Source organism: Panthera pardus, unplaced genomic scaffold (genome assembly GCF_024362965.1).
Source record: "Panthera pardus isolate Hobbes unplaced genomic scaffold, ASM2436296v1 HiC_scaffold_13, whole genome shotgun sequence".
Taxonomy (NCBI): domain Eukaryota; kingdom Metazoa; phylum Chordata; class Mammalia; order Carnivora; family Felidae; genus Panthera; species Panthera pardus.
This window is the reverse complement of record NW_026526688.1, coordinates 85,719,425-85,746,553: the sequence shown is the minus strand read 5'-3', so window position 1 is coordinate 85,746,553 and position 27,129 is coordinate 85,719,425. Positions and strand designations below refer to the sequence as shown.

Sequence of the window (27,129 nt, the reverse complement as noted above, 5' to 3'; positions counted from 1 at the left end):
GAATTACATTTGGGGCTACAAACGTTGTAAAGTTCCATGGGTTGCCGGTAGCCCAAAAGTTGCATGTTGGACTTTTCTCCTTTTTTCTCTTTAGAATAGAAAATAACCAACTTCTATTAATTTGTATAAAATGTTCTAGCTTTGAAAATTATAGGTACTGTCAATTCCCAATGAAACTCAATTTAGCAAAAACTAGCTATTTTTCAGCATTATACCAACTTGGAATATTTATTAACAGGCACTTATGAATCATAAATGCTCTTTATATTACTTGTTTTCCTTTCTTTTTTTTTTTTTTTTTAAATTTTTTTTTCAACGTTTTTTATTTATTTTTGGGACAGAGAGAGACAGAGCATGAAGGGGGGAGGGGCAGAGAGAGAGGGAGACACAGAATCGGAAACAGGCTCCAGGCTCCGAGCCATCAGCCCAGAGCCTGACGCGGGGCTCGAACTCACGGACCGCGAGATCGTGACCTGGCTGAAGTCGGACACTTAACCGACTGCGCCACCCAGGCGCCCCTACTTGTTTTCCTTTCTAAAACAAAAAACAAAACAAAACAATAGTGCAGGAACCTGAACAATCATGAATCAGAGAGAAATAATTTTTGGTCTGTCTATCACTGTGCAGAATTTATTGAGTTTTATAAAATCCATTTCATAGGTTTCTTTTCCTTTTCTCTCCCTCATTTGGTTACACTATACCTTTCTAAAAAAGATGAATTCATTTGATATTTATTCTCTCACATTGATGATAAATTGTATTATCACTACTAACCTGACCAAAATCAAAGGTCTTCTTTTAAGGAATAACAACTTCATCTTTAGGATTTTCAGGATATTTATAGCAAAGAATTTTTTAAACTATCTTGTCTTTTTTTTTTTTGCAATTATGCACATATATTTATCAGCTATGAAAAAGGTACCATCTAGTGCTTTAATTTTAGAAAACTTGTGACAGGGTAATTATTGCCCAATGACAAGAGGTTTTTCCAATTCCAAATAAATAATAACTTGCTATTAATTTATCACTTAGCCAAATTCTAGACAATACCAGTGAATATATATTCTGATATAAATAAAATTTTAAAAAGAATTCACACAGTTTAAGGGGCATCTGGGTGGCTCAGTTGGTTAAGTGTCAGATTCTTGATTTTAGCTCAGGTCATGATACCGTAGTTTGGTTCCTGCTTGGGATTCTCTTTGTCCCTCCCAGTTCATGTAGGGGCGTGCACCTTCTCTGTCTCTCTCAAAATAAATAAACAAACATTTTTCTTTAAAAAGGAATTCACAGCTTTTATATCCTGAAAGTTGGTCACTTAAAGAACTGGTATTTATTAAACATTTGTACTTTTATTAATAACTTAATCTAAAAATGTAAATAGGTCTACTCCAAATGCAAACTCTACATCCCAGCACATGTTTCACAGATCTGCTTACTCCTGAAAAGCTCAGAATGAGCTTTATTCAAGTGGCACTTGACAGAAGCTGTCATTAACTATTGTGAATAATAAATTCTCTTGCAAAAGAACATAATATTAATCTCAACTACCACTTTTTTTTTTTTAATGTTTATTTATTTTTGAGAGAGAGAGACAGAGCATGAGCAGGGAAGGGGCAGAGAGAGAAAGGGAGACACAGAATCTGAAACAGGTCCCAGGCTCCGAATGTCAGCACAGAGTCCATTGCAGGGCTTGAATCCATGGACTGTGAGATCATGACCTGAGCTGAAGTCAGATGCTTAACTGACTGAGCCACCCAGGTGCCCCTCCACTAACCAATTTATAAACAACACTGCTACTATCAATATCCAAAACACCATTTTTAGCATCTAGAACTTTGATTCCATATTTTTCAAAGTTGCTTTTAAGACACTGGTAAAAATCATTCAAAAACTATACTAAATCTAATATGTGAGAAAATTATTTTCATGGATATTTATGTTTAATGAGACTACAGACCAAACTTCAGTGCTAAGAAGCTTGGTTTTTTTGTTTGTTTGTTTGCTTCCTTGTTTGATTTTAATTTTAAGCTAAAGAAAAGATTCATTTAAATGTTAAAAGACACTTTTGTCCATCAAGAAACAGAGATTTAAACTCACTTGTAAGATAGAGTATATCTTAATTTTAGGAAACTAAAATACAAATGTGAAACAATTATCTACCCAAAGTTCTTGAAAAAAACTGGAAAGTAGTCTAAACATAGTTTTTTTTTAAGATTTTTTTTTTTTTAAGTAATCTCTACACTCAACATGGGGCTCAAACATACAGCTCTGAGATCAAGAGTTGCATGCTCTACTGACTGAGCCAGCCAGGTGCCCCTAAACCTAGGTGTTTTAAGCCAAACATTCTGTTTGATAATGTGTATCTCTGCGGGCATATTTTAGGTCATGTTACACATCTGCAGACTTCCTGCTTCTTTGGGTGAAATTATTCTTTTCTCTAAATGGATTTGGACTGAATGCAATATTGCTTGATCTGTGCATATGGCAGAGTTCTTTTTGGAGAATATAAACACAAAAAAACCCAGAGGAGTTCTGAGGATGGAGAACACTGCAAAGAAAGACATGCAGGCATGATTTTCATCTCACATTAAAACAAACTATGAAAAGGAATTAGACAGCTGACATCCAACACAAGCTATTATCTGTTTTGTTACTGTTCTCATGTATCTGCCTGTTGGAGTCTGAGTGTGAGGTCATACCCTTATGGGTATGAGGTCCCCTGAGAGAAAGAGAACTCCCACTACCAGTCACTATGAGAAGAGGCTGATCTTGCTTTAGCATACAACCAAGGAAGAGGCTGATTTTAGACTAAAAGGAAAAAGAAGTTCTTTTGTCATCCTATTAGGGAAGAAAAGATGACCCCTGCATATAGGACATTTTTTTTTCTATGGCTAAGCTTGAAGATAATCCTATCAACCAACGAAAGTAGACATTAAGGCCTAGAGATATGGGCTCCAGGAGTAGCCACGTAACTAGTAGCTCTCATTAATTACCCTGTTTCACACTTGCTAAGAGGATCTTGCCCTGACTTACAACCTGATCTAGGTGTGCCCATGCTGGAGTTGAACCACCACAGAACAGCAGTAGCCTGGGAAATACTGCTGCAGGAAATGCAGTGACTAACTGCACTGGAGTAAAAATTCAACTCTTTCGAGTCAGGAAACCAGATGGTGGCTTAAGTATGGGTCACCCAGAGACCTCCAGAAATATCAGAAAGGAGATATAAGGCTGAACATTCTATTGTGGAAACATGACGGAGCCCCAGACCTCATATATTATATATATTATATATATATAATAGAAATATAATTTTAAAAGGTAGTGAACTCTGGATCATACTGGTTATATTGAATATTTAAATAAATATTTTACCATCATATATGGAAATCTCCTCATCTGTATCATCTTTCTTAGCTTTTGATAAGACCCACCTATAAATAAAGATGAAAGCAAATACGTATCATTAAAAGTAAAGCCAGCAATTTATAGACACAACATATACTAGAAACACAACAAAAGATTACCCAATAGTCACTTCTCATTAAAAACTAAATGCTTAGAGGCTAAATAAGGATGCCCATACATAATCTCACAAGGCTAGAGTCCAAACACATTTGGAATCCACAATTTACTAGCTGTATGATCACACATCAGATAAACTAAGCCTCAGTTTCCTCACCTGTAAGGCGATAAAGCTATGGAGATAAATATAGTACTGACCTACCTACTTGGGACAGTGTCTGGCATATAAAAATCAATAAATAGTGGCATTTACTTTTTTAGCAATATTTAGGATGGGACAATAATTTGAATTTGTCATCTGAAGTTTATCATTAATATCAGTCCTTAGGAATGAAGAAATGGTATAATTTTTTTCCTTTATATTTGTAATTCATTTGCATATTTTCTTTGTATAAATGAGTAACTCTCCAAGTTAAACATTTCTATCAATAACAAAAATGGTACTGGTTTACAGTGCCAAATAGAATACTTAAAAATTTTTTATAGTTCTGTAGTAGAGGCAATTTTAATAGGCCAATAACTTTGAAAATGCTAATTAAATCAAAGAAAACATTCTCTTGAATGAATACTCACCCAGCCAACCTTCCACTATCAAAAGTTTCTGTAAAATATACTTCTCCTATAGGTTGAGGTGTCTTATATTTAATCTAGAAAATAGATTTTTTAAAATCTAAAGTTATTCATCTTCACAAATACTTTAATTAAATAATCTCACTAGTTAAGAACCTAATATGCAATGCACATATAGGTAAAACAGATAAAAGGTGACATGACCTCAAAACTTTGTATCCTAGTGTGATAAGGTACAAGAGAATGTAAAAGATACAATGATGAGAAAAATACTGTAAATGCAAATAAAGAATACACTGAGTCCTTCCAACACAGGAAGGATGGGAAAAAGTTCTAGAGAAAGCCTCATGACACAGCTGGCATGGCCTTGAAAGGATTCTAACAGGTGACAACATTTGGGAATATAAATCATCAAAGACAGAGGACAGAGCATGGTCTAACGCATGTAAGATGAAAAACTTGGTAAGCATGTAGACAAGTTTAATATCAACTCTTAAATTTCACTGTTACATGATAGAGGATGAAGATACCATTTTGAGAGATTAGGAACCCAGAGAAGAGAAAGATTCAATACAGAAAGCACTGTAAAGCAATTATCTGCAAAGAATGGTTTCAAGTGTTCTGTAGTGTTAGCTGGTATGATGATGACAGTGATACTGGTGGTGGTTATATGGTGGCTCTTTTAATCCTCATAATACTTCTATGAGCAAAATAGTATTATTGCACCCATTTTACATATGATGAAACTGCGTGACAGAGGCCAAGTAACTTGCCCACTGTGGCACAGTTAGATAGTTTTGGGACATGATGTGAACTAAGGCTGTTTGGCTCCAAAGCTTATACACTTAACCATTATGCTGTATAGAACATATCAGCAAAACAATTTAAAAGATTAGAAATAATTTATTGACAAATTATCAAAACGTAATTTGAATTGATGAACAAATAAAATTTTGCCTAAAGTAATAGATCAATCTGGGTCGTTTCTGAATCAAGCTCTGTAATTTTATGTATATGATTACGAGATTTCTTTTTTCAGCCTTTAGGTAAAAGAATTCAGAAGTACTTTCTCTATTCACTGTCTCTACCCTAACCTGAGAGTACTTTTCCTGTCTATTTAAGGGGGGTGGATATTAATAATCAAACACAATTCCACATAATTACTGACAGGGTCAAAATTCTATCAAAATTGCCAATTTTTCTTTCTTTATTTTTTTTAATGTTTATTTATTTTTGAGAGAGAGAAAGAGTGTGAGCGGGGTAGGGGCAGAGAGAGAGGGAGACACAGAATCCGAAGCAGGCTCCAGGCTCCAAGATGTCAGCACAGCGCCCGACACGGGGCTTGAACTCACAGATGTGAGATCATGACCTGAGCTGAAGTTGGACGCCCAATGGACTGAGCCACCCAGGTGCCCCTGAAATTGCCAATTTTTCATGAAGTTTACTGAATTACAACTTTACTGTTCTCTATATTTTTATGGACTGGCAAAATGAACAATGGTACCACGAGCCTTCTTTCTATTAGATCACTCTTTAAATCACCAGAAGTTTATATTGCCCTTTATTTACATTTTACTGTGTCTAGATTACTTTTACTACATGCTTATAATACTATAAAATTAGAAGCATCAGAAGTTGTTCTTTCCCTTTCCAACCATTTTTTTCAACTATCACCTAATACAGTTAAAATGGCAGGTATCTCTCAATTCATTTCAAGTTTTAACTTCCAAAGACTGTTGTAGTAGCTGTATCTCAATTAATCATCAGCACTTCGATTACTTAACTTTCTGTAGATCGCAGAACTAGGTTTTAGAAGAAATGTACTCATGGAGTTTAAAATTTAAAAGAGAAAGAATAATCACCTTAAACAGCTAAACAACACTTTCATTTGCAAATAAAAAACTCTAAAATAAGTGAGGTGAAGTCTATAACAATAATATATTTAAGCAGTTGCTGACACAATACAATTGATGCATTCTTACCATCAAAAATATTTCTGAAAAATTTCCTGATCGTCCCAATATTATCTATGAATATTCCTCAATGTTAAAGTTCTTCTGGATTGACAAGATGTACAAAAATCTCCTCAAGGTTTTTCAGACTTGTTAGTCACCACCTCAAAACATATCTTAACAATGATGAGCCAGAAACGCAGGTGAGCCTTATTAAATGTCTACCTCATTACCACCTCCCTTTCTAATTCATCCTCCTATTTAGCATCTCCTTTCTTCAGAGAAATAAGAAAAATGACTTATTTTATCTCTAGAACTGCAAATGACACTACCTTATCTTTTATCTGAAGAGGGCCAGCAGTGTCCAAAATAAGACTGAAAACCTTTCTCTTAGATAGAAGTGCTCAGCGCTCTTTAGTCAGTGACAAATTCCTATTTTGATAATAAAAATCTTCTGCATATTTACTTAGTAATAAAACTGTGCTAGGTGCAATGCACAAATTTCTGTAATACATGAGCATTCTAAAACACAGCAAGAAATAGTTAGAAAAAAAGCAGTGTTTTTCTATTTATTTAGAAAATGACTACTATTAAAACTGAAATGAATCTTAGAGGTCACTCTCCTCTATATTCTGTGAAGGAATGATTTACAACTCATTTTGCAGTAACCTTACCTCTGAGGAGAGTTCACCTTCATTAACATCAATTTCTTCTGAATTTTCATCAAAATCTTCCATCTCACCACCATCATCCATAAATTCTGCATTAATTGAGATGAATAGAAGACCCAAATATAGCCAAAATCTTTGGAAATGCATACTGATTACCTGTGAAATTAAGAGTTATCGGTGAAAAGAAAAGTTGTGAAAAATATGGAAGTACACTTACAAAGAAATAGTTTCTCTTTAATACCTCTTTTGTTCTAGGATAGCTTCATTAATGAAGGTATTTAAATTATACTTTGAATAAATAAAATACAAACTTCAACTCCTACAGGACACAGATTCTACAGCTACACACCTGCCTCTAAAAACAAAGAACCAAGAGCACAAAACCTAAAGAGATAAGCAACAGTGACTGCCAAACTCAAATATTATGTGGACTCCTTTAAAAGAAAGAAAAGGTTGGGGTTGGCACATGGCTGGCTCAGCAGATTAAGCATCTGATTCTTGATTTTGGCTCCCATCATGATCTCAAGGTTTGTGAGATCCATTGGGCTCTGTGCTGACAGCATGGAGCCTGCTTGGAATTCTCTCTCTGCCCCTCCCCTGCTCCCTCACACTCTGTCTCCCTCTCTCTCTCTCTCTCTCAAAATAAACAAGTAAACATTAAAAAAAAATCATGGTTCTCAAATTTATTACAATCTTGCTTAAGTATATATAAACATACAACTGAAGTTTCATAATTATAAAACCAAAGTACATTTACATATAAACACCAAAAACCTAAAGAAAAAAATTTTTATCATAATTTCACATAAGTCTTTTACTGAATCAAATCACAGCTAAAGACAAATAAATATGGGCTTACTGCAATCAGGTTGACTGTATTGGATAAACTTCTTTTACATTTATCATAATACTTTGATGACTCAATAATCTAACCATTTCTCTAAGTACTGCAAAATGTCTGTTCATTATTATAGCATTACTTGAGTAGAAATCAAATATAATTTGGCTGCCTTTTGGCAGAAATACATGATTTGTATGTCTTGCTCTATTCTCATTAACACGTTAAAATTCAAGTTTTATTTTTTGGTGCCAATGGCCTTTTAAACACAAAGTAAACGTGGATACTGAACTCGTGTGGCAGTCCTTGGTTATAAGGTGGTCAGAGATCCAGGTGATCCATAGTACAGTTCTATTACTTTTTTCCCCCAGTTACCATCATTACGAAAGCTTTTTTTTTTTTAATTTTTGTAATCTTTATTTATTTTTGAGAGAGAGACAGCGTGTGAGCAGGGGAAGAGAAGAGAGAGAGGGAGACACAGAATAGGAAGAAGGCTCCAGGCTCCAAGTTGTCATCACAGAGCCCGATGCGGGGCTCGAACTCACAAACCGTGAGACCATGACCTGAGCCAAAGTCAGACGCTTAACTGACTGGGCCACTCAGGGGCCCCATGAAAACTTTTTTTAAAAGTAAATTCTTGCCCTGGTGGCAAAACAGTTTCCTGCCTTAGCAACCCAAAGGCACCAACTCATTTTCCTCGGGTGCAGCAGTTTCTTCTGGCAGATTTGAGGTGTCTAAAATTCATCTCGTGAGAATATAGCTGCCTGTTCGTGGAGCCTTTCACGTGAAGAGCAGCCTCAGGACATTATTCTCTTTCCTATGCAGCGCACCTTTACCGCACTATTCACAGTAGCAAAAAGGTAGAAACAGCCTAAATGTCCATCAGTGGATGAAAGGATAAACCAGTTGCGGTATATGGAAATAATTGGAATATTATTGATGTTTTACCTGGAAACATCTAGCATATTCTTTCATAAATAGTCCTTCCTGACCTCAAGTCCTGAATCTCTTCTCCATGAAAATCTATTTGTTGCCATCTTCCCAAGATCTTGGTGGAGAAGAAAGAAGGATCCTTTCTGGGAGACAGCCAAGTCTACTTTCTCATCCTTTCCCTGTCATTCACTGAAGACTGGTTAGTAGATTTGAATTTGAACCAAAAGTATGAGAAATGCTATTGGAGGATGTGAGAGAATCCACTCAGCTCTATAACCTGGATTGCAAAAAAAGATCCATAAACATATTCTAAAAGGAACCGAAGGGATTGCTGGGAAGATGGTGGCTTAGGAGGATGCTGGGCTCACCGCGCATCCTGCTAATCACTTAGATTCCACCTACACCTGCCTAACTAACCCAGAAAACCACCAGAAACTAGCAGAACGGAGTCTCCGGAGCCAAGTGCAGACGAGAGGCCCACGGAAGAGGGTAGGATGGGCGGAGAGGCGGTGCGCACTCCATGGACTGGCGGGAGGGAGCCGGGGCGGAGGGGCGGCCCGCCGGCCAAGCAGAGACCCCTAGTCTGGCTTACAAAAGTGGAGGGGCCAGACAAAGTGTGTTCCGACAGCAAGCAGGACTTGCTTAGTATCTGGGAGGTCATAAGTTAACAGCTCTGCTCTGAAAGTGGGAAGCCTGGAGGACAAAGGGAGGGAGAGTTGCTGAGCCCCAGGACGACAGAGCTCAGTTTGGCGGGGAACAAAGGCGCTCACCAGCGCCATCTCCCTCGCCCATCCCCCAGCCAAAATCCCAAAGGGAACCAGTCCCTGCCAGGGAACTTGCTTGCTCCTCGCAAACACCCAACGCGGTGGTTCTGTGGAGCCACCCCTCCAGCAGCGGGTCTGACTCCCTCCCGCTGCCACAGGGCCCCTCCTAAAGTGGATCACCTAAGGAGAATCGAGCTAAGCCTGCCCCTCCTGCCCCCCTGCACCTTGCCTACCCACCCCAGCACCACAAGCCTAGCAGTGTGCAAGTAGCCCAGACAGGCCACGCCACCCCACAGTGAATCCCGCCCCTAGGAGAGGGGAAGAGAAGGCACACACCAGTCTGACTGTGGCCCCAGTGGTAGGCCAGGGGCAGACGTCAGGTCTGACTGAGACTCCGCCCACCAGCTCCAGTTATACACCACAGCACAGGGGAAGTGCCCTGCAGGTCCTCACCACTCCAGGGACTATCCAAAATGACCAAACGGAAGAATTCCCCTCAGAAGAATCTCCAGGAAATAACAACAGCTAATGAACTGATCAAAAAGGATTTAAATAATATAACAGAAAGTGAATTTAGAATAATAGTCATAAAATTAATCGCTGGGCTTGAAAACAGTATAGAGGACAGCAGAGAATCTCTTGCTACAGAGATCAAGGGACTAAGGAACAGTCAGGAGGAGCTGAAAAACGCTTTAAACGAAATGCAAAACAAAATGGAAACAATGACGGCTCAGATTGAAGAGGCAGAGGAGAGAATAGGTGAACTAGAAAATAAAGTTATGGAAAAAGAGGAAGCTGAGAAAAAGAGAGATAAAAAAATCCAGGAGTATGAGGGGAAAATTAGAGAACTAAGTGACACACTAAAAAGAAATAATATACGCATAATTGGTATCCCAGGGGAGGAAGAGCGAGGGAAAGGTGCTGAAGGGGTACTTGAAGAAATAATAGCTGAGAACGTCCCTGAACTGGGGAAGGAAAAAGGCATGGAAATCCAAGAGGCACAGAGAACTCCCTTCAGACGTAACTTGAATCAATCTTCTGCACAACATATCATAGTCAAACTGGCAAAATACAAGGATAAAGAGAAAATTCTGAAAGCAGCAAGGGATAAACGTGCCCTAACTTATAAAGGGAGACCTATAAGACTCGTGACTGATCTCTCTTTTGAAACGTGACAGGCCAGAAAGGATTGGCACGAGATCTTCAATGTATTGAACAGAAAAAAATATGCAGCCGAGAATCCTTTATCCAGCAAGTCTGTCATTTAGAATAGAAGGAGAGATAAAGGTCTTCCCAAACAAACAAAAACTGAAGGAATTTGTCACCACTAAACCAGCCCTACAAGAGATCCTAAGGGGGATCCTGTGAGAAAAAGTACCAGAGACATCACTACAAGCATGAAACATACAGACATCACAATGACTCTAAACCCGTATCTTTCTATAATAACACTGAATGTAAATGGATTAAATGCGCCAACCAAAAGACATAGGGTATCAGAATGGATAAAAAAACAAGACCCATCTATTTGCTGTCTACAAGAGACTCATTTTAGATCTGAGGACACCTCTAGATTGAGAGTGAGGGGATGGAGAACTATTTATCATGCTACTGGAAGCCAAAAGAAAGCTGGAGTAGCCATACTTATATCAGACAAACTAGACTTTAAATTAAAGGCTGTAACAAGAGATGAAGAAGGGCATTATATAATAATTACAGAGTCTATCCATCAGGAAGAGGTAACAATTATAAATGTCTGTGCGCCAAATACCGGAGCCCCCAAATATATAAAACAATTACTCACAAACATAAGCAACCTTATTGATAAGAATGTGGTAATTGCAGGGGACTTTAACACTCCACTTACAGAAATGGATAGATCATCTAGACACATGGTCAATAAAGAAACAAGGGCCCTGAATGACACATTGGATCAGATGGACTTGACAGATATATTTAGAACTCTGCATCGCAAAGCAACAGAATATACTTTTTTCTCGAGTGCACAGGGAACATTCTCCAAGACAGATCACATACTGGATCACAAAACAGCCTTTCATAAGTATACAAGAATTGAGATCATACCATGCATACTTTCAGACCACAATGCTATGAAGCTTGAAATCAACCACAGAAAAAAGTCTGGAAAACCTCCAAAAGCATGGAGGTTAAAGAACACCCTACTAAAGAATGAGTGGGTCAACCAGGCAATTAGAGAAGAAATTAAAAAATATATGGAAACAAACGAAAATGAAAATACAACAATCCAAACGCTTTGGGATGCAGCGAAGGCAGTCCTGAGAGGAAAATACATTGCAATCCAGGCCTATCTCAAGAAACAAGAAAAATCCCAAATACAAAATCTAACAGCACACCTAAAGGAAATAGAAGCAGAACAGAAAAGACAGCCTAAACCCAGCAGAAGAAGAGAAATAATAAAGTTCAGAGCAGAAATAAACAATATAGAATCTAAAAAAACTGTAGAGCAGATCAACGAAACCAAGAGTTGGTTTTTTTGAAAAAATAAACAAAATTGACAAACCTCTAGCCAGGCTTCTCAAAAAGAAAAGGGAGATGACCCAAATAGATAAAATCATGAATGAAAATGGAATTATTACAACCAATCCCTCAGAGATACAAACAATTATCAGGGAATACTATGAAAAATTATATGCCAACAAATCGGACAACCTGGAATAAATGGACAAATTCCTAAACACCCACACGCTTCCAAAACTCCATCAGGAGGAAATAGAAAGCTTGAACAGACCCATAACCAGTGAAGAAATTGAACCCGTTATCAAAAATCTCCCAACAAATAAGAGTCCAGGACCAGATGGCTTCCCAGGGGAGTTCTACCAGACGTTTAAAGCAGAGATAATACCTATCCTTCTCAAGCTATTCCAAGAAATAGAAAGGGAAGGAAAACTTCCAGACTCATTCTATGAAGCCAGTATTACTTTGATTCCCAAACCAGACACAGACCCAGTAAAAAAAGAGAACTACAGGCCAATATCCCTGATGAATATGGATGCAAAAATTCTCAATAAGATCCTAGCAAATCGAATTCAACAGCATGTAAAAAGAATTATTCACCATGATCAAGTGGGATTCATTCCTGGGATGCAGGCTGGTTCAACATTCGCAAATCAATCAACGTGATACATCACATTAATAAAAGAAAAGAACCATATGATCCTGTCAGTCGATGCAGAAAAGGCCTTTGACAAAATCCAGCACCCTTTCTTAATAAAAACCCTTGAGAAAGTCGGGATAGAAGGAACATACTTAAACATCATCAAAGCCATTTATGAAAAGCCCACAGCTAACATCATCCTCAATGGGGAAAAACTGAGAGCTTTTTTCCTGAGATCAGGAACACGACAGGGATGCCCACTCTCACCGCTGTTGTTTAACATAGTGTTGGAAGTTCTAGCATCAGCAATCAGACAACAAAAGGAAATCAAAGGCATCCAAATTGGCAAAGATGAAGTCAAGTTTTCGCTTTTTGCAGATGACATGATATTATACGTGGAAAATCCGATAGACTCCACCAAGTCTGCTAGAACTGATACATGAATTCAGCAAAGTTGCAGGATACAAAATCAATGTACAGAAATCAGTTGCATTCTTATACACTAACAATGAAGCAACAGAAAGACAAATAAAGAAACTGATCCCATTCACAATTGCACCAAGAAGCATAAAATACCTAGGAATAAATCTAACCAAAGATGTAAAAGATCTGTATGCTGAAAACTATAGAAAGCTTATGAAGGAAATTGAAGAAGATATAAAGAAATGGAAAGACATTCCCTGCTCATGGATTGGAAGAATAAATATTGTCAAAATGTCAATACTACCCAAAGCTATCTACACATTCAATGCAATCCCAATCAAAATTGCACCAGCATTCTTCTCGAAACTAGAACAAGCAATCCTAAAATTCATATGGAACCACAAAAGGCCCTGAATAGCCAAAGTAATTTTGAAGAAGACCAAAGCAGGAGGCATCACAATCCCAGACTTTAGCCTCTACTACAAAGCTGTCATCATCAAGACAGCATGGTATTGGCACAAAAACAGACGCATAGACCAATGGAATAGAATAGAAACCCCAGAACTAGACCCACAAACGTATGGCCAACTCATCTTTGACAAAGCAGGAAAGAACATCCAATGGAAAAAAGACAGTGTCTTTAACAAATGGTGCTGGGAGAACTGGACAGCAACATGCAGAAGGTTGAAGCTAGACCACTTTCTCACACCATTCACAAAAATAAACTCAAAATGGATAAAGGACCTGAATGTGAGACAGGAAACCATCAAAACACTAGAGGAGAAAGCAGGAAAAGACCTCTCTGACCTCAGCCGTAGCAATCTCTTACTCGACACATCCCCAAAGGCAAGGGAATTAAAAGCAAAAGTGAATTACTGGGACCTTATGAAGATAAAAAGCTTCTGCACAGCAAAGGAAACAACCAACAAAACTAAAAGGCAACCAACGGAATGGGAAAAGATATTTGCAAATGACATATCGGTCAAAGGGTTAGTATCCAAAATCTATAAAGAGCTCACAAAATTCCACACCCGAAAAACAAATAACCCAGTGAAGAAATGGGCAGAAAACATGAATAGACACTTCTCTAAAGAAGACATCCGGATGGCCAACAGGCACATGAAAAGATGCTCAACGTCGTTCCTCATCAGGGAAATACAAATCAAAACCACACTCAGATATCACCTCACGCCAGTCAGAGTGGCCAAAATGAACAAATCAGGAGACTATAGATGCTGGAGAGGATGTGGAGAAACGGGAACCCTCTTGCACTGTTGGTGGCAATGCAAACTGGTGCAGCCTCTCTGGAAAACAGTGTGGAGGTTCCTCAGAAAATTAAAAATAGACCTACCCTATGACCCAGCAATAGCACTGCTAGGAATTTACCCAATGGATACAGGAGTACTGATGCATGGGGGAACTTGTACCCCAATGTTTATAGCAGCACTCTCAACAATAGCCAAATTGTGGAAAGAGCCTAAATGTCCATCAACTGATGAATGGATAAAGAAATTGTGGTTTATATACACAATGGAGTACTACATGGCAATGAGAAAGAATGAAATATGGCCCTTTGTAGCAACGTGGATGGAACTGGAGAGTGTGATGCTAAGTGAAATAAGCCATACAGAGAAAGACAGATACCGTATGTTTTCACTCTTATGTGGATCCTGAGAAACTTAACAGAAACCCATGGGGGAGGGGAAGGAGAAAAAAAAAAAAGAGGTTAGAGTAGGAGAGAGCCAAAGCATAAGAGACTCTTAAAAACTGAGAACAAACTGAGGGTTGATGGGGGGTGGGAGGGAGGGGAGGGTGGGTGATGGGTATTGAGGAGAGCACCTTTTGGGATGAGCACTGGGTGTTGTATGGAAACCAATTTGACAATAAATTTCATATATTGAAAAAAATAAAAATAAAAATAAAAGTAAATTCTTAGAACTCTTAGATCTTTCAGAACGTTTCTATAGACCTACATTGGTCCGCTTTAGAAACACTGGTATGAGATTAGCAATTTACATCCACCAGAATGGCTATAATCAAAAAGAGAAAGTAACAACTGCTGAGAGGATATAAAGAAACTGGCACCTTTATACATTGCTGGTAGGAATGTATAATGATGTAAGTTTTGGAAGATAGTATGTCAGTTCTTTAAAATGTTAAAAATAGAATTACCCTATAACCTAGCAATTCCGCTACTAGGTATCTGCCAGAGAGAAACGAAAACATATATGTACACAAAAACTTAAATATGGATGCTTAAAGAAACATTTTCATAATTAGCCAAAATTTACAAACAACACAAATATCCATCTACTAATGGTTAGACAAAATATGGGCTATCTATACAATAAAATATTACTTAGCAATAAAAATGAATGGTATACTGATATGTTCAAGATAGATGAATCTCAAAAAACATGCTGAGTGAAAGAAGCCCGTAATAAAAGACCACATATTGTATGATCCCATTGAAAAGAAATAGGTAAATTTATAGAAACAGAAAATAGATTCAGTGAGTGCCTAGGGAAAGGAATTGGAAGAAAGGGTTAAGGGAGGTAAGGTTTTGGGGGAGGTAATGAAAATGTTCTAAAATTGGATATGGTAATGGTTACATAACTGTGTTAAGTATATTAAAACCCATTGACTTTTACACATTAAACAAGTGAACTTGAAATTACAAATACTGTATTAATAAAGTTGTTCTTAGAAAATAAACATTATAAAAAGTTTTTTCCCATATAGTTAGCCCAACTAATTAGAACCTTTCTTTTTTTTTTAAATCCCCATCCCCTATATGTCCCATCCACCCACCCACCTTCCCTCTGGTAACCATCTGTTCTCTATAGTTAAAAGCCTGTTTCTTGGTTTGTCTCTCTTTTTTCCCTACGTTCTTTTGTTTTGTTTCTTAAATTCCCCACAAGTGAGATCACATGGTATTTGTCTTTCTCTGACTGCCTTATTTCATTCAGCATAATACTCTCTTGTTCTATCAGTGTTGTTGCGAATGGCAAGATTTCATTCCTTTTTATGGCTGAGTAATATTCTATTGTATATATATACCACAACTTCTTTATCCACTCATCCATCAAGGGACACTTGGGCTGTTTCCATGGTTTGGCTACATCCCATGAAGTAGTGTTTTTGTGTTTTAGGGGTAAATACCCAGTAGTGTGATTACTGGATCATAGGGTAGTTCTACTTTTAATTTTTTGAGGAAACTCCATACTGTTTTCCACAATGACTGCACCAATTTTTATTCCCACAAACAGTGCAAAAGGGTTCCTTTTTCTCCACATCCTTGCCAATGCTTGTTTCTTGTATTTTTGATTTTAGCCATTCTGACAGGTATGAGATGATATCTCATTGTAATTCGATTTGCATTTCCCTGATGATGAGTGATACAGAGTATCTTTTCATGTGTCTGTTGGCCATCTGTATGTCTTTTTTTGAGGAAATGTCTGTCATGTTTTGTGTCCATTTTTAAGTAGATTGTGTTCTGAGTGTTGAGTTGTATCAGTTCTTTGTATATTTTGGATTCTAACCTTTATCACATGTCATTTGCAAAGATCTTCTCCCATTCCGTAGGTTGCCTTTTAGTTTTAGTTTCCTTCACTGTGCAGAAACTTCTAATTGTGATGTAGTCCCAATAGTTTTTGCTTTTATTTCCCTTGCCTCAAGAGACATATCTAGAAAAAATGTTGCTATAGCTGATGTCAGAGAGATTACTGCCTATACTCCCTTCAAGAATTTTTATGGTTTCAGGTCTTTAATCCATTTTGAGTTTGTTATTGTGTATGGTGAAAGAAAATGGTCCAGCTTCATTCTTTTGCATGTGGCTCTACAGTTTTCCCAACACCATTTGTTGAAAAGACTTTTCCTATTATATATTCATTCTTTCTTTATTAAAGATTACTTGACCATATAACTGTGGATTTATTTCTGGGTTTTCTGTTCTATTCCATTGATCAATGTGTCTATTTTTATGCCAGCACCAAACTGTTTTAATTACTACCACTTTGTAATATAACTTGAAGTCTGGAATTGTGATACTTCCTGTTTTGTTTGTCAAGGTTGTTTTGGCTATTTGAGGTCCTTTCTGGTTCCGTACAAATTTTAAGATTGTTTTTCTAGTTCTGTGAAAATCGCTCTTGGCATTTTTATAGGGATTGCATTAAATCTGTAGATTGTTTTGGGTAGTATAGGGCCTTTTTGACAATATTTGTTCTTCTAACCCATGAGCATGGAATGTCTTTCCATTTCTTTGAGTCATACTGAATTTCTTTCATCAATGTTTTCTAGTTTTCAGAGTACAGGTCTTTCACTTCTTTGGTTATGTTTATTCCTAGATATTTTATTGTTTTTGGTGTAATTGTAAATGGGATGGTCTTCTTAATTTCACTTTCTGCTGCTTCATTATTAGCATATAGGAATGCAACATATTTCTATACACTGATTTTGTATCCCGCAAATTTAATGAATTCATTTATCAGTTCTAGTAGATTTTGGTGGAGTCTTTCAGGTTTTCTATATATAGTTATCATGTCACCTGCAAATACTGAAAGTTTTGCTTCTTCCTTACCATTTTGGATGCCCTTTATTTTTTTATGTTGTCTAATTGCTGTGGCTAGAACTTTCAGTATTACATTGAATAAAAGTGGTGAGAGTGAACATCCTTGTCTTGCTCCTGACCTTAGGGGGAAAGCTCTGTTTTTCATCATTGAGCACTGTGTCGGCTATGGGTTTTTAATATAAAATCTCTATTATTTTGAGATATGTTCCCTCTAGAACTACTTTGCAGAGGTTTTTTTTTTTTTTTTATCATGAATTGATGTTGTACTCTGTCAAATTATTTTTCTGCATCTGTTGAAATGATATGGTTTTCATCCTTTCTCTTATTGATGTGACGTTATCATGTTGATTGTTCTGCAAGTATTGAACCACCCTTGCATCCTAAGAATAAATCCCACTTGATCATGGTGTATTATTTTTTTAAATATATTCTTGAATTCAGTTTGCTAATATTTTGTTGAGGATTTTTGCATCTATATTTATGAAAGATGTTGGCCTGTAGTTCTGTCTTGTGGTGTCTTTATCTGGTTTTGGTAGCAGGGTGGTACTGGCCTCATAGAATGAATTTGGAAGTTTTCCTTCCTGTTATATTTTTTGAAATAGTTTGAGAAGGGCTATTACTCTTCTTTAAATGTTTGGTAGAATTTGGGGCACCTGGGTGGCTCAGTCAGTTAAGAGTCCAACTCTTGGTTTTGGCTCAGGTCAAGATCTCACAGCTCGTGGGTTCAAGCCACGCATCCAGCCCCACGTCCAGCTTGCATTGAGTCCCATGTCGGGCTCCAGGATCCATGCTGCCACTGCTAGTGCAGAGCCTGCTTGGGTTCTCTAACTCCTCTCCCTCTTTGCCCCTCCCCTGCTCACACACTCTCTTTCTCTCTCTCAAAATAAATAAACTTAAAAAAAAAAAGACTTTTCAATGTTTGGTAGAATTTGCCTGTGAGGCCATCTGGTACTATATTTTGTTTGTTGGGAGTTTTTTGATTACTGATTCAATTTCACTGCTGGTAATTAGTCTGTTCAAATTTTCTATTTCTTCCCGTTTTAGTCTTGGTAGGCTACATATTTGTTTCTAGGAATTTATCCATTTCTTCTAAGTTGTCCAATTTGTTGGCATATGGGTTTTTATAATATTGTTACCACTGTTTGTATTTCTGTGGTGTCAGTTGTTATTTCTCCTCTTTCATTAGTAATTTTGTTTATCTTCTTTATTTTTTTACTGAGTCTTGCTAGAGGCTTATCAATTTTGTTGATCATTTCAAAGAACCAGCTTCTGGTTTCACTGACTTGTGATTAGAACTTTCTCTAATGAGGGGCGCCTGGGTGGCGCAGTCGGTTAAGCGTCCGACTTCAGCCAGGTCACGATCTCGCGGTCCGTGAGTTCGAGCCCCGCGTCGGGCTCTGGGCTGATGGCTCGGAGCCTGGAGCCTGTTTCCGATTCTGTGTCTCCCTCTCTCTGCCCCTCCCCCGTTCATGCTCTGTCTCTCTCTGTCCCAAAAATAAATAAAAAACGTTGAAAAAAAAAAAATTAAAAAAAAAAAGAACTTTCTCTAATGAGATCAAAACTTTATGTGAATATGTGGGCCAGTTGGCCTTGATTTCTTCTAAGGGACACTGAATATAACACTAAAGCTTACTTTGAAAAATGTGTGTTTTTTTTTTAATGACACCAATTTACAATAGGAATATTCTATATTAAAAAGTGTGTCAATACCACCATCTTTATGGACAAAGACAACACAAAAAATGATGCATGCTGTTATTTGTTGGAAGAGTTTGAGAACTCTCTGAATCATAAAAAAGAGATGTAACTGAGAAAGTAAATTTAAAGAGATCAATTGGACTCAATAACCATAGGTAGGTTTATTTAAATTTTTTTGTACTTATTGGCAGAGAAATGAGTGCACTGCAAATTGCTTATTAATTGTTAATAATTCTAAAGCTTCAGGTGTGCCTGGGTGGCTTAGTTGGTTAAGTTGCCAACTCTTGATTTTGGCTCAGGTCATGATCTCATGGTTCATGAGATCAAGCCCAACATTGGGATCTGTGCTGACAGCAAAGAGCCTGCTTAGGATTCTCTCTCTCTCTCTCTCTCTCTCTCTCTCTCTCTCTGCCCCTCCCTGATGCATGCATGCATGCTCACACGTGCTCTCTCTCCCTCTCTCTCAAAATAAATAAACATTTTAAAAAATTATAATAATTCTAAAAGCTTCATTGTTCTAAAGTTTTGCAAGCCTTGCATATTTACATAATGTAGTAAAGTCTTTTGCTTGAGTTACTATTTGAGTAAAACAGAAATGCATAAAATAATAGTAATAACGAACATTAGTATCACTGGTGGCCCATATCTCCTCCTTTAAAATTAAAACACACTTTAGTTTCCTAATAGTTTGTCGAAAAAAATATTCTAAGTGCTTTGTTTGAGCTCTGGTGTATTGGGCTGTTGGGAAAAGTTAAGGTGAAACCAAGCACGCAGTGCTCTCTCTGGAATCCTATTCTCACATCAACCAGGGCAATCCCCATTCTATTTTCTATATTATAGTTCTTCCTAACTTCCCTTCAGAAATAAACAGTTGGCAAAGCTTCATGAAAAAAAGTTTCGAAAATCTTTTATCTTAAAATCTGTCTCTTCTCTAAAGTTCTAGGACTATGATCATGCATTTGCATAAAGGGAGAAGCCAAATTAATCTCTGCAGCCCAGGACGTGAATAGGATAGGCATTATTACTTCCCATCTACAAATTGAAAACAGATTTTAAAAACTTGGTCAAAGTCACATGGGTTGAAAATGTGAAACAAGATCAGAATCTAGAACTGTACATTAATATACCATGCTACCTCTAAATTTAATCTTATCCCACTGCATTATTATATGCCTTTTGATAAAGCAACAGAAAGAAATTACAAAAATAGTAACAGCATATGTTTTCAAAATTCTTGAAAATTTCTCAAATTTAGGTTATTAGTATTAAGTTATTAAGATATTTACCCAGAAATGAATACATGACCTTATTACAGAGTGAAATACTTAAAAATAAATTGCTATTGGTCACAAACCATTCTGTAGCCAATGCAGTTCTATAGATAATAGTCTCCATTTAAAAATGATGTAGTTCAAGGTTGTTGCTGCTGTTCATTCCTTTTTTTAAAAAATCAGCAATATAGACCTAATAGTTTCTGTTTAATTCTTGAGTGCTCTATTATTATTCAATGATGCGCCAGCACAACTGAGAATTAAATCATGAAGGTCAGGGGCGCCCGGATGGCTCAGTCATTAAGCATCTGACTTCGACTCAGGTCATGATCTCCCAGTTTGCAAGTAAGAGTCTCACATCGGTTCACAGAGCTCCAGCCCTGTCTTGGGTGAATATGAGCCCCACTTTGGGTAAAACATGAGCTCCAGGTGAGCCCCAATTTTCTCTCTCTCTCTCTCTCTCTCTCTCTCTCTCTCTCTCTCTCTCTCTCTCCCTCCCTCCCTCCTCCCCTTTTGGATTCTCTCTCTCTGCCCCTTGCTCACTTGCACGTTCTCTCTGTCAAAAAAAAATCATGGTCACAGTATTACTTGAAAGATATCACACTATGGTACCAATATATCATCAAGCTTCAAAAAAAACTATGAAGTTTGTCACATATCATTTCTCAAAGGAAGTGGTAAAATATGGCCAGGTCTGTACTGGAACTTTGAGAGGCCTGACAATGGGGTACTACCACAAAACACAAGTAACTAATTTGTGTAAAGACATGTTTTTAATTGTGGTAGAATACGCAACATAAAAGCTACCATTTAAACCAATTTTAACTGTTCAATTCAGTAGTGCATTTACACCATTGTATAACCAATCTCCAGAACTCTCTTCATCTTGTACAGCTATTAACTCTATACCATTAAGCAACAATGTTCTCATTCTTCCTCCCTCAAACCCCTGGAAACCATCATTCCTTTATTAGTTCTTACATTTTTTTTGGTTCAGTCTTTAAGTTTTTTTCTACATATAACATCATGTTATCTATGAATAAATTTTATTTCTTCCTTTTTAATTTTATTTCTTTTTCTTGCCTAATTGCTCCTGCCAGGACTCCCAATAATATGTTGAATAGAAGTGTCAAAAACAGACATACTTGTTTTGTTCTAGTTCTTAGAGGAAAAGCTTTCAGTCATTCACCATTGAGTATGGTGTTAGCTGTTGGCTTTTTACATACGGCCTTTATTATGTTGTTACTATTAAAGGTAGTTTCTTTCTATACATAGTTTGAGTGTCCATCATATAAAGGTCCTGAATCTTGTCAATTGCTGTTTCTGCATCAACTGAGATAATCATGTCCCCCCCCCCCCTCCATTTTGATAATGTGTTATAGTACATTGATTAATTTTCGTATGTTGAAACATCCTTGCATGCTGGGAATAAATCCCACTTGTTCATGGTGTATAATCTTTTTAATATACTTCTGAATTCTGTTTCCTAGTATTTTGTTAAGGATTGTGGCATCAACATTCATTAGGGATATTGGTCTGTAGTTTTCTTGTAGTTTCTTTGTCTGGCTTTGGTATCAGGGTAACACTACCCTCATGGAATGAGTTTGGAAGTGTTCCTTCCTCTTCAATTTGTCAAAAGAATTAGAGGAGGATTGGTAATAATTTTTCTTTCAATGTTTGCTAGACAAATAGACTTTATTTGCTCCTAGGCTTTTATTTGTTGGAAGGTTTTTGATTACTGATTCAATCTCCTTTCTAGTTATAGATCTGTTCAGATTTTCTATTTCATCATGATTTAGTCTTAATAGATTCTATGTTCTAGGAATTTATCCTTTTCATCTAGATTAACCAGATGTTGGCATATAATTGTTCATAGTATTCTCTTACAGTCCTTTTTATATCTACACAATCAGGTGTAATGTCCCCTCTTTCACTTCTGATTTTAGTTGAGTCTTTTTTTTCTTACTCAGTATAGCTAAAGCTTGGTTAATTTTGTTGATCTTTTCAAAAAACCAACTTTTAGTTTCAGTGATTTTCTCTATTGCTTATCTACTCTCTATTCCATTTATCTCTCTCTCACCTAATCTCTATTATTTCTTTCCTTCTTCTAGTATTGGTTTTTCTAGTTCTTTAAGGTGTAAAGTTAGGTTGTGAATTTTAGATCTTTATTTTTTAATGTAAACATCAACAGCTATAAATTTCCCTTTTTGCAAAACTTTCACTGTATCTCATAAGTTTTGGTATGTTGCATTTCTGTTTTCACTTATCTCAAGATATTTTCTATGTTGCATTTCTGTTTTCACTTATCTCAAGATATTTTCTAATTTCCTTATGATTTCCTCTTTGGCCTTTTGGTATGTTTAAGAGTGTGTTGTTTAATTTCCACATATTTGTGGATTTTCCTGGTTTCCTTCTGCTATTGATTTCTCATTTCATTACATTATAATTTGGAAAAAATACCATGTATGATTTCAGTTTTTAAAAAAATTATTAAGATATGTTTTTTGGCCTAACATATGGTCTATCCTACAAAATATTCCATGTATACTTAAGAAAAAATAATTATTTTGGGGAGCCTGGGTGGCTCACTTGGTTAAGTGTCTGACCCTTGGTTTTAGCTCAGGTCATACTCTCACGGTTTCATGAGTTCGAGCCCCATATTGAGCTCTACACTGGCAGTGTGGAGCCTGCTTAGGATTTTCTCTCTTCCTCTGTCTCTGCCCTTGTCCCAACTTGTACTATCTCTGTCTCTTTTAAAATAAATAAGTAAGTGTAAAAAAAAGAAAAATAATGTATTCGTATCAATATTCATCAGGAATATTGGTCTGTACTTTTCTTGTAGTGTCTTTGCCTAGCTTTGGTGTCTGAGTAATACTGTCCTCATAAAATGACTCTGAAAGTATTCTCTCCTCTTTGATTTTTTGGAACAGTTTGAGGAAGACTGATATTAATATTTATTTCAATTGATTGGTATTAATTTTTCTTACTGTTGTCAGATAGAGTGTTCTGTATATGTCTATTAGGTCCAATTGGTGTATAGTGTTGTTCAAGTCCTCTATTTCCTTATTGATTTAAATGGTTATACGATTTTAGTGTAGCCAGCGCTTGTTTATATGGTATAAGGTAAAACATTTAATGCTAATACTATCCCCTCTGCCCCCGGTTATAAACATATAAAAAATTGTAGGCCCAGGGCTCTAAGCTTCCTGTGTATTCCTTACTCCACACAGACTGCTGAAATCACTAAATAGTATTTGTGCCTTCATAAGGTAGAAGGGAGGCCCTAGAGAAATCCATCTATTGTCATGTACCCATCATCTCATGTATGTTCTCTGCACTGCTTCTGCACTGATTCAATAACAAATTACAGCACATGTGACTTTGGCCAAGTATGAGATGCCATTCTCGCTCATCTCTGAAACCAAGACCAAGCAGCCTGATCTACCTCGAAGAGTTTCAGCAACATTACCTAAAAGCCCTATTGAAAGAATCTCCACCGTGAACCCACAGTCACAAATTATAAAGTGCAGCTCGTTTACTGGTATTGAAGTAATGCTCACTCCCACATCGAAGGTAGCTGCTGCTACAGCACGAAAACAAAAAACAATCACAGGATACCCAATGATTGTTTTAAAGCGTGAGAGACATTGTTGGCTGATCACCATGCTCAAGGGACATGACTGGACTACATTTTCCTTGGCGTTAGGTGAGACCCAGAAAAGCCAATGACATAGTTGTAGTCTGAGTCTGAAGGCCTGAGAGCCAGAAGTCAATGGTAAAAGTTCAAGCCTGAAAGCCAGCAGGCTCGGGACGCAAACACAACTAATGTTTCAGTTCGAGTCCAAAGACAGAAAAAGACTGAAGTCCCAGCTCAAACAGTCAGGCAGGAGGAATTCCCTCTTCCTCACCAGAGGGTCAGCCTTTGTGTTCAATTCAGGCCTTCATCTGACTGGATGAAGTACCCACACTGGGAAGAGCAATCTGCTTTCCTCAGCCTGTCACTCAAATTTTAACCTCATCCAAAAACACCCTCACATACACACCCAGAATAACGTTTAAACGTACCTGGGCACCTTGTGGTTCAGTCAAGTTGGCACACTCCTCCAGAATGCCCACAACCAGAAATTGTGTTAGGTCTCTGAGATAGTTTTATTTTCTATTGGAGCACTACCTTGACTAATACATACTTTTAACTAACACCAGGCATTTTTTTTGTCTAAATCAGAAAAACCTAGAAATAATGAAAATACCTCAAGCAATACAGCACAATAGTAGAAAAAGAACCATAAGAGCAGAAATAATAGTTGAAAATACAACTTTCTGGGAGTTCGGACACTGCAGTACTACAAAACATTTCAAGAAGTCTGGATCTGATCCTAGAAGGTGAGAAAGTACGAAGGTCTGAGATTAATGAAATGAACGTAGATGAAATCCTGGATATAATTATATTACTTTGGTTATACCAGGTTCATTTTCAAAATAATGTTTATATAAATATTATAAAAATATACTTACCTATGTATTTAGGATTTATACTACTTCTACATAGTTCCAAAGAATAGCTTGAGGTATCATGCAAAACAAAAAAAAACAGACAAAAGTTGCTGAGGACTGGTACTCCTTCTCATTTCTGTATTCCCAGTACCCAAGAGTGCTGGCATGTGATAGGAACAGATACATGTGTATAGAATCAATGAATGAATGCATATGTAAGAGGGGGAAAAAAAAGTCAGGTGGCAAAGGGACTAGACGTTAGTAAGCAACAAACTAGGATGAGTTTCTTGTTGAGGCAGTACGCGGCAATAAATTTAGCAAAAAGATTTTTACACAATTAGAGGAAAGCAAAAATAAAATGAGGGAGTTTTCATTGTCTACAAAAGTCTACGAGATCCTTAAAGAGAAAAATCCTCTTTTAGAATTAACTGCTAGAAAAATTTATGGACTGAATCCCTACATAATAAATGTCTTTATTGTCTTGAGAGAAAAATAGTTATGTCAACACTTCTAACATTGGCCTCCTAAAGTTTGTTAGAACATTGGTAAAACTTAACACAGCAAACGTATTTCCATAGAGAAAAGAGATAATGGTCCAGAAAGTTTGCAATTCTATGATCTAATTTAATATGGGGAAATTAATCATATTTTTAAGTTCTATATCTATTAAGAAATATCTCTTCTTATGAGTTATTTCAGAATCTTGCTACAGACAGCATTTTAACAACCCAATTCATAATTTACTAGGAAAGATAGTGAACAAAAAGATCAAATTAAGAGGTTTTGTGTTACCATATCACAGAAATAAAACTGGACAAATTCTCACCAAAATTAGAGGGCATTCTTAGAGTTTTCTATGTAACACATAGAAAATTCACTTTGAAAGATCACAAATGAGGTAGAGAGGCAGGTAATAGCGGCATCTTAGAAGGCAGCCTTCTTCCAAAGAAGCTGCAAGACTCCATTTGAAATGCAGTTATTTTCTCACAGAAGAAATGAGCATGCTTCAGAATAAGCTGCATCAGGGATTTATTAATCGTGATTGCTGATGTGTCCAGAAATTCAGGGAAGGTTAGCCAATAGACAATAAAATTCATCATTCACAAATTCATTTAACAACTATTTATGATTGCCAGTTATGTGCCAGGAACTATGTTAGATGCTGAATTTACAGTAATTAGCAAAACATACATAGAAAGCCCTTGATCTGAAAGAGCTTCTAGTCTAGGATGGAAAGCAGACATCAAACGAATAACCCAGGTATTACATGTAAACTATAATACAGAAAAGTAAATAAGTTCTGGGGTGCCTGGCTGACTCAGATGGTGGAGCATGAGACTCTTGATCTCAGGGTTGTGAGTTCGAGCCTCACTCTGGGTATAGAGATTACTTAAAAATAAAATCTTAAAAAAAAATAAAAGTAAATAAGTTCTAAGAGTTGGTAACTGGGAAACTGAATTTGCATAGTAGGGGAAAGGTCAGAGAAAGCCTCCTTGAGAAAGTTACATTTAAGGTGTGATGTAAAGGATAGAGAGGGGTGATTGCCCTAGGCCAAGGACAAAGGAAGCAGCAGCACATGATGAAGGAACTGAAAGGGGAAGAGTGGAGCAAGAAGAGTACGAAGTGCTGTCTCGAGTACATACTATTTTACAAACGTTCATTCTAGTCTTTGCAGCACTCTGTGGTGAAGGCGTTAGCATCCCATTATACATACGCAAAGCAAGGCTCAAGGAGATAGGTAACTTACCTAAGAATACAGACTGCCACTAAATAGAAGGGGCAAGACTCAAAGTTAGGTCTAGTTTCAGGCTATACATTCCTTTTACTCAGGCTCTAAGTTAGAACAAATGACATTAAAGTTCTAGGCCTGGGGTGCCTGGGTGGCTCAATCAGTTAAGCATCTGACTTCGGCTCAGGTCATGATCTCACTGCTCATGGGTCAAGCCCCGCATTGGGCTTTACACTGACAGTTCAGAGCCTGGAGCCTGCTTCAGATTCTGTGTCACCTTCTCTCTCTGCCCCTCCCCTGCTTGTGCTCCCTCTCTCTCTCAAAAATAATAATTAAATAACTATTAAAAAAATAAAGTTCTAGGCCTATAAAATATAAAGTTAAATATTTTCTCTTCCATCCTTTAGACATATATTTTGGTTTCTGTGGGTTTTATACTTGAAAATCCTTTTTTTATGTGTATCCAAACTATGACTTACGCATATATAGTTTAAATGGCTTTTAAAATCTTTCCAGCAAAGATTTTAAAGCAGCTTAAGCCTATATAAAAATATAAAA

General features: G+C 37.0%; 1 protein-coding gene across 1 annotated transcript in view; it reads right to left on the bottom strand.

Annotated features, from left to right (window-relative positions):
- The window catches only part of CLGN (calmegin), a 57,007-nt gene that overhangs the window by 25,646 nt on the left and 4,232 nt on the right, over positions 1 to 27,129 (bottom strand). Inside the window, exons 2-4 of the mRNA XM_019420056.2 lie at positions 6,719 to 6,871; positions 4,096 to 4,169; positions 3,373 to 3,431 (exon numbers count right to left, since the gene is read on the bottom strand). Of these exons, the coding sequence (XP_019275601.2) occupies positions 3,373 to 3,431; positions 4,096 to 4,169; positions 6,719 to 6,862 (277 nt within the window). The 5' untranslated portion in view covers positions 6,863 to 6,871. The remainder of the gene's footprint in view (positions 1 to 3,372; positions 3,432 to 4,095; positions 4,170 to 6,718; positions 6,872 to 27,129) is intronic.